Consider the following 16,119-nt stretch of genomic DNA (forward strand, 5'->3'; position numbering starts at 1 on the left):
ACAAACATAAGCTGAAAACTGCTTGTTTTGCTGATGTACAGTTATTGACTTGGATATTTGTGAGTGGTTGAACGTTTGATTCATTGATTCTCGACACTCCTCCCTTCTAGATGTAGAAGGGAGGAGTCTTTTTATTAAGTAACTTAAGTTATTAAGTTCTAAAGTTGTTTCTAATCCTACTTGATGTTGAGTAAAAGGAGTTTTTCTGAAGATCAACCACACATAAAATGTATGATGTATGCACCACAATCTTCTCTGTGCTTTTAAAAAGATTTTGTTTTGACTGCTAATATGACAGATACATGAATTCTTCACAAATATGCAAAAACTAGCTTGGCCAGCTTTATGACTGGACGCTACTCTGACTCACTGCATCATCTTTTTTTGGCTTGGCTTTTAACCCAGACTAGAAATATTAATTTTATTTGATTTTTATTGTCTTTTCGATGTTCATGTTCAGCTCTGAGTCTGGAGAGTCTGGTCAGGGATTTTGAGTGTGGAGTAGATTTGGTCCAGGTCTCTGGTGGCTCCATTAAGGTTCTGGTAGTTTGAGGCTTTACATGTAGAAACTGGACTTAAGTCCTTAAAGTGCACTTTCTAAAAAACAGACAAATATTTATTATTATTATACAATCTGAATCTTTTCTAGAACATTTACACAGAGGCTGAAAGCAGCTTCATTTCATCCATTTAGAGAATTGTGGCAGCAACACTGAAGATGATCTGCAGTTAAGGACAGCAGATGATCTCTGGCATCCTACGTACTCGAGACACGGAGGACACAACTTCATCGGTGTTACTACAGGAGGCGTTGTTGGGAGAGACACGGGCCTTGTTAAGAAAACTCAGTGCACTATGGGTGAGTTTGTTTGAGTTGTCTGTCGCCTGAAAAGAGAGAAAAGAAGCCAATGAACAGAAGTCAGTGTAGGAGAAATCTGCTCTCTCTTTCTAGTCCCTGTCAGGACTCTTGCTGCAGCATTTTGGATTAGCTGAAGGCTTTTCGGGGAGTTTTTAGGACTTCCTGATAATAATGAATTACAGTCGTCCAGCCTGGAAGTAATAAATGCATGAACTAGTTTTTCAGCGTCACTCTGAGACAGGATATTTCTAATGTGTGTGTGCATGCGTGCATATGTGGGAAAGCCCTGAAACACCAGCAAAGTGCAGCATGATGAAACCCGGAAACCAAACATTCAAACAATGGTTAACACACTAGTGTTGATCACACCAGGCAGTGTGGACAATTGTCCTGAGAGAACATCTGGACCCCCATCAAGATCACCTGAATCACAAGAATTCAAACATCATAGAAAACAAAGAGGGTTGATGAGATGACGTGAAATCACGAGACCCAGTTGGTTCCAAAAGTAGCCAAGACCAAGAAGCCCAGAACAGCAGTGTGCTGTGTGAGAAACATGGATGAAAGTCTGCACCAGTGTCCAGAGCCTCCCACTACCACCACCAGCAGCTAGCAGCGGCCCAGTTGTAGGTGTTGTAGGTGCACTACAACCAGTCACGCAAGCTGCCCACCCAGGCTCCACACCCCCAGACCCCCATCAACTCTGGAGGTGAGAGACACGCACCCCAAAGCAGACGGCCATGCACAGGGATAGGGCAGTGGGCCTGCAGGAAGGACCCCAGGACTGCACTACGCAGGGGGCAGATCAAGTGAAAGAGAAGTGAAGAGAGCGAAGCCGGAAAGAGCCGGCAGGATCAGCCCACTCTCGCTCCTCTCCATGTCCAACTGCTCCACATATCCAGGGCCACTTCCACCCCACCCACAGCCAAGAGCCAACACATGACAGAGAAAAAAACAGCCCCCTGCATGACTGCCAAGGTATCCACCCCCAACTTAGCAAACCACCCCTCATACATACACCAAGGGCGACACACAGGACCAACCCACTCCTCTGACAACCACTGTGGGCCAGACACCCCAAGTATGATACTGAGTGAATATCATCCATAGACCTTTTTCTTTTAACAAAAAAATAATTAATTGGATAAATAATTATACATTATATATACAGACACCATGTAGATGTAAAGGAAGGTTGGAGATTGGCCTATAATTAGCTAAGACTGCTGGGTCTAGAGATGCTTTTTGAGTAAAGGTTTAACTACAGCCAGCTTGAAGGCCTGTGGTACATAGCCGATCATTAGAGATAGGTTGATCATATTTAAGATCGAAGAATTAATTAATGGCAGGACTTCTTTGAGCAGTTTTGTAGGAATGGGGTCTAAAAGACACGTTGATGGTTTGGAGGAAGTAATTATTGAAGTTAACTCAGAAAGATCAATTGGAGAAAAAGAGTCTAATTTAACATCAATGGTACTAAGAGTAGCTGTAGATAATATTACATCTGTGGGATGATTACTGGTCATTTTTTCTCTAATGATAAAAATTTTATTTGTGAAGAAATTCGTGACGTTTAAACTTTTCTTGTTTTGAGTTTTCTTCACTGGACTCTTGAACAGTTTAAAAGATTCAAAGTTCCCCAAACTCACCTCTGTGACATCAGCATACTGTGTTTCCACAGGAACATCTGAAAAAAGCACAAAGGTGAGTTTAAACTATTACAGGTGAAAGGTCAGGTGCAACTGGTCCCTGCAAATAAATCCTGATGTCTTGAAATGTTCATCTGTTCACAAAAACAGTGAGCAGCAGCATTTCGGACAGTCATCAAGAGGACAAACCACATATGTGCCAGAAAAGCTTGAAAATGAAAACACTTCAAGAATCCTGGTTGTTTAAATGCTTGAACTTAACCTGAATTCAGTTTGGACCTTCAACAAGTAACTGTCAGACTCAGGGTCCCTGACAGTTATGAGCAGTTATGGACGTGTATTTCTGGTGTTGCTGTCTCTCGTCTTCCTGGTTTCTGGGTTTGTGTGTGTGTGTGTGTGGGGGGGGGTGGCACTGGCCACACCTTAGGACCTCACACACCTGCTGCTGATCAGGCTCGTCGGGGGAGCTACTTGAGAGAATGATGGAGCTCCCACCGGTGCAGGATTGTTGCATGAGACTCCACGTTAGTGTTGTTAGTGTCAAATGCAGCGAGTGCATGCCTGCAGTATTTTAGTCTCCTGACAGCTGCCTCTAATGCTTCCTGCAGGAAGAGCGTGGAAAGCCAGAGAGCAGCGAGCACGGGGAGTGCAGACACATGGGGGTGGAGAGCACGAGGCACGGACTTATTGAGGAGGAAGACACAACATGGGAGTCAGGGGACTCCACGGGATTATTTATGTGAATATTTACTGCACTGTAAATAAGTCCAGCATTTGGGTCCTCCTTTCCCCACATCCCCACGGTCGGCCAGCGCTAACCGTGACGGAAACACACTGCATTTTCAAATCTTCTATGGGAAAATATTCTGAATACAAAAAATGTGTGTTTCCAAAACGTTATTTAACTGTAAAGAGACGCCAACGACTAAAATGTTCATTACTGTGAGAAATGGAAAGTGTCATCCGTGCTCCTGTTGTCTCACCTTTTCGTTTAGAGGATCTTTTCTTGTAGAATATCAGCACAGACACTGAGACCAGGATGACGGTGACCGTCAGAGTCAGACCCACATACAGCCCATGCTGGTTCTGTCCAGTTAATGATGGGATGACTGGTGAAAAAGATCAGAGAGCTTTAGCTGTGGTTAGATACGTGAACAAAAATAAATAAAATAAATAAAAATCTAGACAGAAACCCCAGAGGAGAAAATAAAGGAAAAAAATGTGAACAACTTCATTTTCTTAATTTTCTTCACAAAGACTGTGAAAGTAATAAATTAAATATTTGTGTTATTTATCTTTTATATACAGATGCCTGAAACACTAACAACTGCAATGATCAATAAAAACATTATTTAGCTACCAGAGACGTTAAAGTGGACCTATTCTGCTCATACAGCTTCCATGTATTTTTATTCTTGGTCTGTACTACAGTAACTTTGTGTTTTTACAGTTGAGCCTCGTGTGTTGGAGCAGCCCATCAGATCATTCTCTGTCTGAAACAAGCTGTTTCATCACTTCTCAGCTTTACGTCTTCTTTTGAGGCTGATCCTCAAAAACAGGAGATTTGAAAGCAGGTAGACGGGGCTTCTGTGACCACAGCAAAGTCTCCATAAGGCTTCTCCACTTTATTTTACATTGTACAGAGTAGAAAAACTCCAAAAGGTTGATTCTGTTCATCTGCATGTAACTTTTTCAGTGGGAGAAACAGTCTAACACTCAGAGCAGTCTGCAGCCTGAGCTGTTGGCTCACAGGGATCACTGTACAGACACTGAGCTCATTATTAGAAACTTTGCTCGTGTTCAACATGAACATCCACCACTGGAACAGCAGATATATGACAGGAAATAAGGAACAGCTGAACAGCTCCACTCTGACAACATTTGATTAATGTCAGTAAAAACTCACCGTCTGTGACAGTGACCTCAAACTCTCTGGATGAACCACCCAGGTAACATCTGTACCGTCCTGAGTCAGACTTGGTCAGCTGTGTGATGCTCACATACAGAACTCCTGGATCTGTATGTGAAGCATATCCAATGTTGTATCTGCCTCTCTGAGCTTTGACATTATCTGTTTGAACAAGAAAGTTGTTTCCTCCACACTCTCCCCTGCAGAAGAACGCTCTGTTTCCAGGTTGTTTAAAGGAACATCCGACTGTGAAAGAGCTTCCAGTTTCTTTATCAAAGTGTTTCAGCTGATCATCGTTTCCATCCAGCAGTGCTGTTAAAGAGACAAACGATCAACAGTTACTATCTGTGCTGCAGAAGCCACTGATGCTGCTTCATAATCTGCACATCATTAGATTTTAATAGATTAGATTACAGTCTTATTTATTACTGAATTATCAGCTTTAAGCACAGTGAGAAAAAAATCTTATTTGCGACCGATTTATTCCTTCAAAATATTTCAATACCAAAGTTTTCCAGATTTGAGAGTTTTATAAAGAACAAACTTCAGCTTCTTTAAACCGTCAGCAGCTGTCAGTGAAAACTCAAACTTTGCTTCAGGAACAGAAACTAAACATTTCCACAGCTGAAACAGAAACTCACCTTCAGCAACAACGATCGCAAACGGTGTGAATGAAGCTGATGATGAAGATCCACCCAAACCACAGCTGTACTGTCCAGAGTCAGACTCAGTCAGCTTTGAGATGCTCACAGATAAAACATAAACTGATTGTATTTCATATTTAATGCTGTATCTGCCTGTTTGAGCTCTGACATCAGTTGTATTAATGAGAATGTTTTCTCCTTCACATTCTTCTCTGCAGAACATCTTCCATGTTCCAGATGATTGAAAAACAAGAGGAACTGTAATATTTCCTCCAATGACTCCATAGTAAAGAATCTGAGCATCGGTGACTTCAGGGTTTCCCTCCTGCAGAGCTGTTGGAAACATGAACCATCAATAGTTACTGTTTGTACTTCCTGTAAGAAGCTGCAGTCTGATCACAGCATTCACACACAGACACACTGAGAGCAGAGCTGACTCTTGGGCAAAGGCCATGTCAGCAGCCGCCTCAAGCGCCACCTGCTGTAACGGGCTCTGCTGCAAGTTTAAGAACAAAACAAACAAACAAAATGAGAGCATCAGTGAGCAGAGAGAGGTGGAGTTATTTTATCAGCTGTTTCTAAACCATAATCTAAGATGCCAAACAGCTGGACTGTGAAAAAGTTTTTATTAGAATATTAGTGTCTACAATGGAGGGGAACTTTGTACATTTTGTAAAAAAGATTTAAAATATCATATTTTATAATTAAAGTGACAAAATATTTTAAATGACCAGTCTATTAAGTCCGGAGTTCAATACAATTCAATTTTATTTATATAGCGCCAAGTCACAACAACAGTCGCCTCACAGTGCTTTATGTTGTACACTTTATCCTAGGTACATAGAAAATCCCCAACAATCATATGACCCCCTATGAGCAGCACTTTGGCGACAGTGGGAAGGAAAAACTCCCTTTTAACAGGAAGAAACCTCCAGCAGAACCAGGCTCAGGGAGGGGCGGGGCCATCTGCTGTGATTGGTTGGGGTGAGAGAAGGAAGACAGGATAAAGACATGCTGTGGAAGAGAGACAGAGGATAATAACAGATATGATTCAATGCAGAGAGGTCTGTTAACACATAGTGAGTGAGAAAGGTGACTGGAAAGGAAAAACTCAATGCATCATGGGAATCCCCGGCAGCCTACGTCTATTGCAGCATAACTAAGGGAGGATTCAGGGTCACCTGGTCCAGCCCTAACTATATACTACATATTTAAATACTATATATATATATACACACAGCAAAATCTCCAGTGTTAAATTAACACTGGAGAGTGTTATATGTTTAAAAGTAACCTAGTCAGTTTTGAAGATTAACAATGGCTAACACTGAGCAGTGCTGATTTTCTAACACTGGAATATTTCTAACATTTTGAGTTATTTTCCAGACACTTCCAATTTGTCCATTTACATGCACAAACTGGAGTCTATTAGACAGATATGATACAAACCACTGCAGTGCAGTACCTGTAATACCTACAGCATGTTCTAATCGCTCTAATAGGATATTATGGTCGACAGTATCGAACGCTGCACTGAGGTCTAGCAGGACAAGCACAGAGATGAGTCCACTGTCAGAGGCCATAAGAAGATCATTTGTAACCTTCACTAAAGCTGTTTCTGTGCTGCTCTGAAACACACTCACACCACCTGACATTCACAGGCAGGCTCCCATCCAAGCCCAACCCTGCTTAGTTTTTGAGATCAGACAAGATCGGACATGCTCAGGGTGGTACGGCCATAAGCTGCTTATCTCCCAGTTCCCTCACTGGGCTGGTTACAGTCATTATGCAAATGTACTGTTTATAAGATTGGGGGATCCTGCAGTCAGCTGAGACTGAAGAGGTCACCTGGATGAGTGACGAAATGTTTCTCCCACAAAACGCTACGTCCAGATGAACAGAATCAGCTGTTTGGGATTTCCTTACCTGGATGGTTGAGCATACATCAAGATATTTATTCACTAAATTAATTGGTAGGTTAATCACTGATTATGTTTTAATGCTACGCCTATTTGCCATCAGTTGCATCCCTAAAATAAAGAAAGCTTTAAAAATCAGTGAAAAAGAAGCAGAACGATAACCACGGTGGCACAGAATGAGCTTTGTGTCCCAGCAGTTAACAAGAAGGGAAAAGCTGCCCATTAAAGCAACTCACAGCTGACTGAGATGACCATGTGTAACAATAAGAAAAGTAAGAAACCCAAGTGCCACAAAAATATGCCAATATACTCACAAACGAAGAAGAAGTAGATCAAACTGTGAAGGGTGTTCATAACGAGGCTCTGATGGTTTACTGTTTCATTGGAGCTCTGTTAAAAATCTCTTGCTTTGACTCCTCTCTCTTTCCACTCCTCTGAACACATACGTGGTGGGAGGGACTATGAAGGACCCAAGAAGAGGATGTGAAGAAACAAACTGACGATGTAGAAACAGAAATGAGTCAGAGGTTTATGCATCTGGGCTTGAGGTTCACTGCTCATTCATGTACACTTTGCAATTACACTGTTATTGAAAGTGGATCGAAGGGTGTAAACTTCTGCAGTGACAACTTAAAGAGTGATCATGGGCCCAGCTTGTTCTGCTGTGCAGCACTGGTGTCATGTATAACCAATGCAAAAGCTACTGGAGAAGGTACCAAGGCCAGTATTCATAAAGCTGCCTGTAGTTAAACCAGCTCTCAAGGTTGAAAATCTTACAAAACTCTTAAAATTATCATGTTTTCCATGAATTTCAATTTAAAGTTTAGCCTCAATTCTGTAAAAAGTGGATTCTTGTCGATATTTGCACTTTGCACAATAAAGTTAATCAATCATTTTAGATTTCTAGAATCAATCAGAACTAATTTAATCATCAAGACTAATTGAATTGTTAACGCAGTCATATCAGTATTTATGGTTCTTAATGTTAAGTCTTTTATGTCTTTATGCATCCAGGTAAGTAAGACCCAAAAGGCTGCATTTGATTTGCAGTACCTGGCTCCTACTTATCCATTTAATTCCTGTGGTAATGGTGTAAGGTTTCATACAGCTGTATTTTGACTTTATTTTTCTCAGATAAGTAATGTAATATGTCATATTAACCTAACTTCAGATCAGCTAAAGAAAGTGAGCGTTGTCAGTTTGCAGTCAGGTGTCAGAGGACTGATGTTTTCTCATGGACTATTTCATTTAAAATACAGGAGAAAAGGGAGGGTGGGGGTAACACCAGCAGCTGCATATGAATATCAGCATGTGAAACTGATTCATGGTTAGAACAAAGAGGAACGAAGCTTATTTTTCGCAGCAATGTTCTCATTTATGTTGTGGTTGTTCTTCTGAATTGTAACTTCTCTAGCAGAGGTTGCTGGCATTCATTGAATTTCCAGAATGTTACTTCCTTCATTTTTATTAGGTTTGTAACTTTTTATTTTCTTACATCTTTGAAACTGTTGGCTGTTTTTGAAAGCTACCAAACATTATATCAAGTGTGCAGAAAAATACAACTCCACACAAACAACAAAAACAGAAAGTAAATGCACAAATAACGTGTATCAGACCATAAGATTTTAATTTGTTCAGTGCTGCAGCACACACAGTTTTCAGGTGTTTGTTGTGTTGTCTCTGACATCAGGGCTTTGACTTCTACACCTCCTCCACCTCCTCCCTCTTCTGAAGGAGCAGCTGCTAACTCCACTGAGAAGCCCATGAAACTGGGGAGGCTACCCGAAGCCGGCCGGACATCGTCGCCCCTAGTGTCCTCTACATCCCACCCCTCAAACCCCTCTCATTTCCAGGTTGAGGTAACGTTTCACCTGAAACACCAACAGTTCTCCTCTTGAGGCTCTCCGAGACCATAGCCAGCTGAAAACTTCATCGACCAGAACTTAGCTGGTCTACTCCACGTCCAACTAAGCCTACCCCATTCAGTTCCAGACACAGCATGTCCATCAGGGACCACCAGGAGGAGATCCAGTTTCTTTTTTTTCTCCACTTCCTCTCCTCTCATTCTGTGCTATCCCTGGCTCTGTTGACATGACTCCCATATCTCCTTGTCATTGTGTCAGATCTTGGGCCGGGGTCTCCAGTGTCTACATTGTTGCCTCTTTCCTAAGACCAGAATGGATTCCACAGAAGCTCCTCTTCCAGAGCCCATTGGCTGGACAAGATCCCTCAGGTCTATCACGATCTCTCCAAGGTCTTCAGTAAGAAGCGACCGTCTACCTTACCCCCGCATCATTCCTACGACATGGATATCAAGCTCCTCCCTGGAGCAGCGTGCGTCAGCTTCCGCTCACCTCAGGTGCTGCAAGTGTTTCTTCACTTTGTTCATTCTCTCATCTGTGATCAGTGCACGGGATGTTACTAAAGTAGCTGCGTTCCTCTTGCAACCCATCGTTAACCCATGTGGCTCTAGCCAGCACGCTACACGGGCGTGCCAATTTATCAAAAACCATCCATGCGTTTTCCCCAGATCGTGACATTTATGTGCAATGAATAGAACTCGATTTTGTTTACTTAAAAACAATGATTTGTAATGAGTGACTTGATTAAAACTTAAGGAGCATTTTCACTGTTTAACATACAAACATGACAACACAAACCAGACTGGACCTTCCCTGATGGCCTCTGCATTGTGCTGGGATGTCTTCAACTCTCTGAACTCTTTATATTGAAACCCTGTGGAGGTGTCAGGTGGAATTAAAATATATTAAAGTTCCTTTAATAACCAATGAGAGAGAAAAGAAAAAAAAAACTTGTTTTCTCTATAATAATAATGGATTGCATTTATATAGTGCTTTTCAGAGCCCTCAAAGCGCTTTACATCTCCACTATTCATTCACACACTGGTGGAGGCAGCTACAGGTGTAGCCACAGCTGCCCTGGGGCAGACTGACAGAGGCGAGGCTGCCATATCGCGCCATCGGCCCCTCTGGCCAACACCAGTAGGCGGGAGGGTGAAGTGTCTTGCCCAAGGACACAACGACTAAGACTGTCCGAGCTGGGGCTCGAACCGGCAACCTTCCGATTACAAGACAAACACCCAACTCTTGAGCCACGATCGCCCGGTGTTTACAGTTTTTTCTGAATGCTTAAACCCTAACTGTGATTCCTGTAGCACAATCTCTAAAACCATTCAGACTTATAGCAAAACCACTCACTGAGTTTGCAAAACTAAAAGCACAAAAACTGCTTTGCACTCAGTTTGCAATTTTGTAACACACACTTTGCAAAACTGTAGGCACAATTCACTGCACAACACTCAATTACCAAATTTCCAACACACTCCTAGCAAAAGTATACACATGTATGGCTATCATTAACACTAATTTGCCAACTGTCTGGCACACTTTCACATGTGAAAACTTTTTTAGATAATTAGTTCACTTTGCAATCAGCCTAAGCACTATAATACAGGTAAGCTGTGTGTGCGGAGTACAATGGAGGGAGCAGAAAGAGTGAGAAGTAGAGGAGGCCGAGGAAGAGGACGTGGAGGTGAAGAAGTAGGATGAAGAGGACGACAAGGACAAGGAGGAGCAAGAGGAAGACGAGGAGGGGGGAGAGGAAGATGAGGAGGGGGGAGAGGAAGGGTAGGAAGAGTAAGAAATAGAAATGCTGATGACATCAGAGCTACAATAGTGGACCATGTAATCAACCGTGGAATGACCCTGAGGGAAGCTGGCCAACGGGTCCAGCCTAACTCGAGCCGCTAGCCGAGTTTTGCAAAATTAGCCAATAGTTACAAAACATGTGCTTAAGCAATCAGAAAAAACTGTAAGCACATTTTTTGTAACTATTGGCTAATTTTGCAAAACTCTTCACACAAATAAGAAAACCTGTCACCCAATATGTCTGTGAAGGTTCTCAGTCATCCAGGTCATCGTACTCAAAGGAGCTTGCAAAGAAAAGCGTCTGGACTTCTTTAAGTTGCTTGAAGACGTTTCACCTCTCATCCGAGAAGCTTCTTCAGTTCTAAGGTCAAATGGTGGAGAGTCCCAGATATAAACCTAGTGGGAGTTTCCCCCCACAGAGGGACAAAAGGACCCCTGATGATCCTCTAATCGCCTGAGCCAAGGTGGGAAACTGGGTGTGGGTCCCAATCAGCCAGAGTTTCGGGTGTGTTCATTGTGAAACCTGGCCCCACCTTATCATGCGAATTCCTGAGGTCAGATGGCCCAGGATGTGAGTGGGCGTTAAGGCGTCTGGGAAGGATCTCAAAACTGGATTATAGATGGCAGAGAGTTGGTGTCGTAAACCCCCGCCTCTGTTCAAAGATGGTCGCTCACAGTGGACATAGATGGCTTCTTTCACTCCTCTTTCAAACCATCTGTCCTCTCTGTCCAAAATGTGAACATTGGCATCCTCGAAAGAGTGACCTTTGACCTTAAGATGCAGATGGACTGCTGAGTCACAAGTGCATGGCACAACACAGAAGAGCCACCTCCACAGGACAAGACTCAGCAGTCCATCTGCATCTAAAGGTCAAAGGTCACTCTTTCGAGGATGCCAATGTTCACATTTTGGACAGAGAGGACAGATGGTTTGAAAGAGGAGTGAAAGAAGCCATCTATGTCCACTGTGAGCGACCATCTTTGAACAGAGGCGGGGCTTACGACACCAACTCTCTGCCATCTATAATCCAGTTTTGAGATCCCTCCCAGACGCCTTAACGCCCACTCACATCCTGGGCCATCTGACCTCAGGAAATCACATGATAAGGTGGGACCAGGTTTCACAATGAACACACCCGAAACTCCGGCTGATTGGGACCCACGCCCAGTTTCCCACCTTGGCTCAGGCGATTAGAGGATCATCAGGGGGTCCTTTTGTCCCTCTGTGGGGGGAAACTCCCACTAGGTTTATATCTGGGACTCTCCACCATTTGACCTTAGAACTGAAGAAGCTTCTCGGATGAGAGGTGAAACGTCTTCAAGCAACTTAAAGAAGTCCAGACGCTTTTCTTTGCAAGCTCCTTTGACTGTCACCCAATCATCAAAACATTGTAGTTCTCTTGCAAAAGCAAACACAGCTAGATTAACTCTTCACACCTTCGTAAAAATGGTGTTTCCGTATCAAACAGTACACACAAGCCATCATCTGCTAAGCACACAATGCGCCAACTGCACACTGATGGTATGAATACAAAACACATCTGGCTTTTGCTTTCTCTGTGCACAAGGTAGGCTATGTCAGTTTGAGCTCATACTTCTGTCATAGATCCATAAGCATAGAGGGATCCAAACTTCAAGTACTGGTGTTTATTCAAACACATCAAAACAAACACAAGTGTTTATTTCCAAGTATAGGATTATTTGCAATCGCCATAATGACTATATGGGTTACTTGGTCTGCAGTGAACATGCTTCCTCTGCCCCAGCATCTGGTCATCTAGCAATTCTGTAAAGTAACAATTTCAGTATTTTTACATCAATGGTATTGGTGTGTTTCTCATTGGCATATGCCAGTGCTACAAATCTTTGTGCGAAGTGACTGTACTCACCGATTCTCATTTCAAGATGTCCTTATGGTGCTTGCTACAGTGTAGCGGCTCGAGTTAGGCTGGACCCGTTGGCCAGCTTCCCTCAGGGTCATTCCACGGTTGATTACATGGTCCACTATTGTAGCTCTGATGTCATCAGCAATTCTATTTCTTACTCTTCCTACCCTTCCTCTCCCCCCTCCTCATCTTCCTCTCCCCCCTCCTCGTCTTCCTCTTGCTCCTCCTTGTCCTTGTCGTCCTCTTCATTCTACTTCTTCCCCTCCACGTCCTCTTCCTCGGCCTCCTCTACTTCTCACTCTTCCTGCTCCCTCCATTGTACTCCGCACACACAGCTTACCTGTATTATAGTGCTTAGGCTGATTGCAAAGTGAACTAATTATCTAAAAAAGTTTTCACATGTGAAAGTGTGCCAGACAGTTGGCAAATTAGTGTTAATGATAGCCATACATGTGTATACTTTTGCTAGGAGTGTGTTGGAAATTTGGTAATTGAGTGTTGTGCAGTGAATTGTGCCTACAGTTTTGCAAAGTGTGTGTTACAAAATTGCAAACTGAGTGCAAAGCAGTTTTTGTGCTTTTAGTTTTGCAAACTCAGTGAGTGGTTTTGCTATAAGTCTGAATGGTTTTAGAGATTGTGCTACAGGAATCACAGTTAGGGTTTAAGCATTCAGAAAAAACTGTAAAGTATTAAAGCACCCATCAGTAAGACTTTAACACCAGATTTAGTCTGAAAAGGTGTTTATTACAGTTTTTTCTGAATGCTTAAACCCTAACTGTGATTCCTGTAGCACAATCTCTAAAACTATTCAGACTTATAGCAAAACCACTCACTGAGTTTGCAAAACTAAAAGCACAAAAACTGCTTTGCACTCAGTTTGCAATTTTGTAACACACACTTTGCAAAACTGTAGGCACAATTCACTGCACAACACTCAATTTCCAAATTTCCAACACACTCCTAGCAAAAGTATACACATGTATGGCTATCATTAACACTAATTTGCCAACTGTCTGGCACACTTTCACATGTGAAAACTTTTTTAGATAATTAGTTCACTTTGCAATCAGCCTAAGCACTATAATACAGGTAAGCTGTGTGTGCGGAGTACAATGGAGGGAGCAGAAAGAGTGAGAAGTAGAGGAGGCCGAGGAAGAGGACGTGGAGGTGAAGAAGTAGGATGAAGAGGACGACAAGGACAAGGAGGAGCAAGAGGAAGACGAGGAGGGGGGAGAGGAAGATGAGGAGGGGGGAGAGGAAGGGTAGGAAGAGTAAGAAATAGAATTGCTGATGACATCAGAGCTACAATAGTGGACCATGTCATCAACCGTGGAATGACCCTGAGGGAAGCTGGCCAACGGGTCCAGCCTAACTCGAGCCGCTACACTGTAGCAAGCACCATAAGGACATCTTGAAATGAGAATCGGTGAGTACAGTCACTTCGCACAAAGATTTGTAGCACTGGCATATGCCAATGAGAAACACACCAATACCATTGATGTAAAAATACTGAAATTGTTACTTTACAGAATTGCTAGATGACCAGATGCTGGGGCAGAGGAAGCATGTTCACTGCAGACCAAGTAACCCATATAGTCATTATGGCGATTGCAAATAATCCTATACTTGGAAATAAACACTTGTGTTTGTTTTGATGTGTTTGAATAAACACCAGTACTTGAAGTTTGGATCCCTCTATGCTTATGGATCTATGACAGAAGTAGCTCAAACTGACATAGCCTACCTTGTGCACAGAGAAAGCAAAAGCCAGATGTGTTTTGTATTCATACCATCAGTGTGCAGTTGGCGCATTGTGTGCTTAGTAGATGATGGCTTGTGTGTACTGTTTGATACGGAAACACCATTTTTACGAAGGTGTGAAGAGTTAATCTAGCTGTGTTTGCTTTTGCAAGAGAACTACAATGTTTTGATGATTGGGTGACAGGTTTTCTTATTTGTGTGAAGAGTTTTGCAAAATTAGCCAATAGTTACATAACATGTGCTTAAGCAGTCAGAAAAAACTGTAAGGTGTCCTGATGCATGCTCGATCATCCATGTAAGGATCTTCCAGAAAGTTGATTGTGTTCTTTGGGCTGTTGTGTTCTCAGTGGGGGAAACATGTTAGATAGAATAGAATAGAATAGAATTCAACTTTATTGTCATTGCACATGCACAGGTACAGGGCAACGAAATGCAGTTTGCATCCATCCAGAAGTGCTTTAGTGATATAGATATATTACAATATATATTAGCAATAATATAGATATGTGAGTATATTACAGAAATGGGTCTATTATGGTATGTTATAATGTACACGGTATGAAGTATGCTGTGAATATTCTATAACTATAAGTATGTACAGGCTGTAGTGAGTACAGGCTATGTACAGGATATGAACAGGATATAAATATGAAAAACTATACAGAATATGAAATAAATAACTTTACAGAATCTGGGATATACAGCTATACAGAAATGGGAACTATGCAAGTTGTAAACAGTTGTAGGATTAAAGATTATCGAATGTACAGAATGATTATTTACACAGAGCTATACAGTAGTGCAGTTAAGATAAGTGAGGGTGTAGATAGTTTCTACAGAGGCTATATAAAGTGCTAGTGGTTGTGAGTGGTGGTTCAGTCCATGTTATTATTGTGTTTGAGGGTACAGTTGTCCATTGTGGGTGTGTGTATGTTCAGTCCATGAGTTTAACGTGGGTCAGATGTCAGGAGGCAGAGTTCAGGAGTCTGACAGCTGTGGGGAAGAAGCTGTTCCGGTACCTGGTGGTCTTAGTCCGGAGGCTCCTGTGGCGCCTCCCAGAGGGCAGGAGGGTGAAGAGTCCATGTGATGGGTGACTGGGGTCTTTGATGATGTCACTCAAAGTCTCTTCTTCAGTCTCAGCTGACTTCTCGGAGTGTTTAAAGATAAAATATGTTTCATAAAACTTTGATCTCATGAAAGTTTAAACTTGTCTGACCTTGAAGAAGAGGTCAAAGGTCAAAACTGATGTGATATTGGGAATCCCCCTAATATCATTCACTATATGACTGTATGTTAATCAGTGTTGGGAAAGTTACTTTAAGTTAGTAACGTACTTACATTACTAGTTACTTCTATCAAAAGTAAATCAATTACTTCAAGTTACTCATTACTGTCAAAGTAACTAGTTACTAGGGAAAGTAACTTTGGTTTTACTCAGAATTCTCTTGTTATTGTGTTGCTTCTGTAACTGGATACCAGCCAGACTGCCAGTCTTCTAGCTTGCTTACTTGCCACAAGTGCACTGTGCCACCTACCAATAGAAAGGAAAAGATAATGTGCATGTTGTTCATCTGCTGGTCTCCTCTTTCTAGCGCAAATTGGGCGATAAACAAACAAGAGAGCCGATCAGCTGATCATTGATCAGTTTCATGATTGAAGTAGAAACAGGAGAGAGGGGAGAGAATGAGAGAAGAAGAGGCAGCTGTGCAGCAAAGACAGAAAAAATCCAGCTTTGTGTCTTTTTCATTGTAGCTGAAGTCCGGGACAAACTGCATTTCTTTTCAGCTCAATATAATATTTTCTCTGAATACGAGATGACTCCAT

The 16,119-nt window shown here is 42.2% G+C and overlaps 1 protein-coding gene across 1 annotated transcript; it reads right to left on the minus strand.

Moving 5' to 3' along the window:
* Positions 1-456: 456 nt before the first annotated feature.
* LOC146685251 (uncharacterized) lies at positions 457-7,334 on the minus strand. The gene is made up of 7 exons (XM_085442996.1): positions 7,295-7,334; positions 5,059-5,394; positions 4,415-4,729; positions 3,492-3,617; positions 2,509-2,546; positions 766-885; positions 457-597 (listed from the first exon to the last, which is right to left on the minus strand). The coding sequence occupies exons 1-7, from the start codon at positions 7,332-7,334 to the stop codon at positions 457-459; spliced, it is 1,116 nt and encodes a 371-aa protein (XP_085299122.1).
* Between the last annotated feature and the right edge of the window lie 8,785 nt (positions 7,335-16,119).

Source organism: Copadichromis virginalis, linkage group LG20 (genome assembly GCF_057382275.1).
Source record: "Copadichromis virginalis isolate Kocher_CV1m ecotype Utaka linkage group LG20, C_Virginalis_male_GT1.1, whole genome shotgun sequence".
Classification (NCBI taxonomy): Eukaryota; Metazoa; Chordata; class Actinopteri; order Cichliformes; family Cichlidae; genus Copadichromis; species Copadichromis virginalis.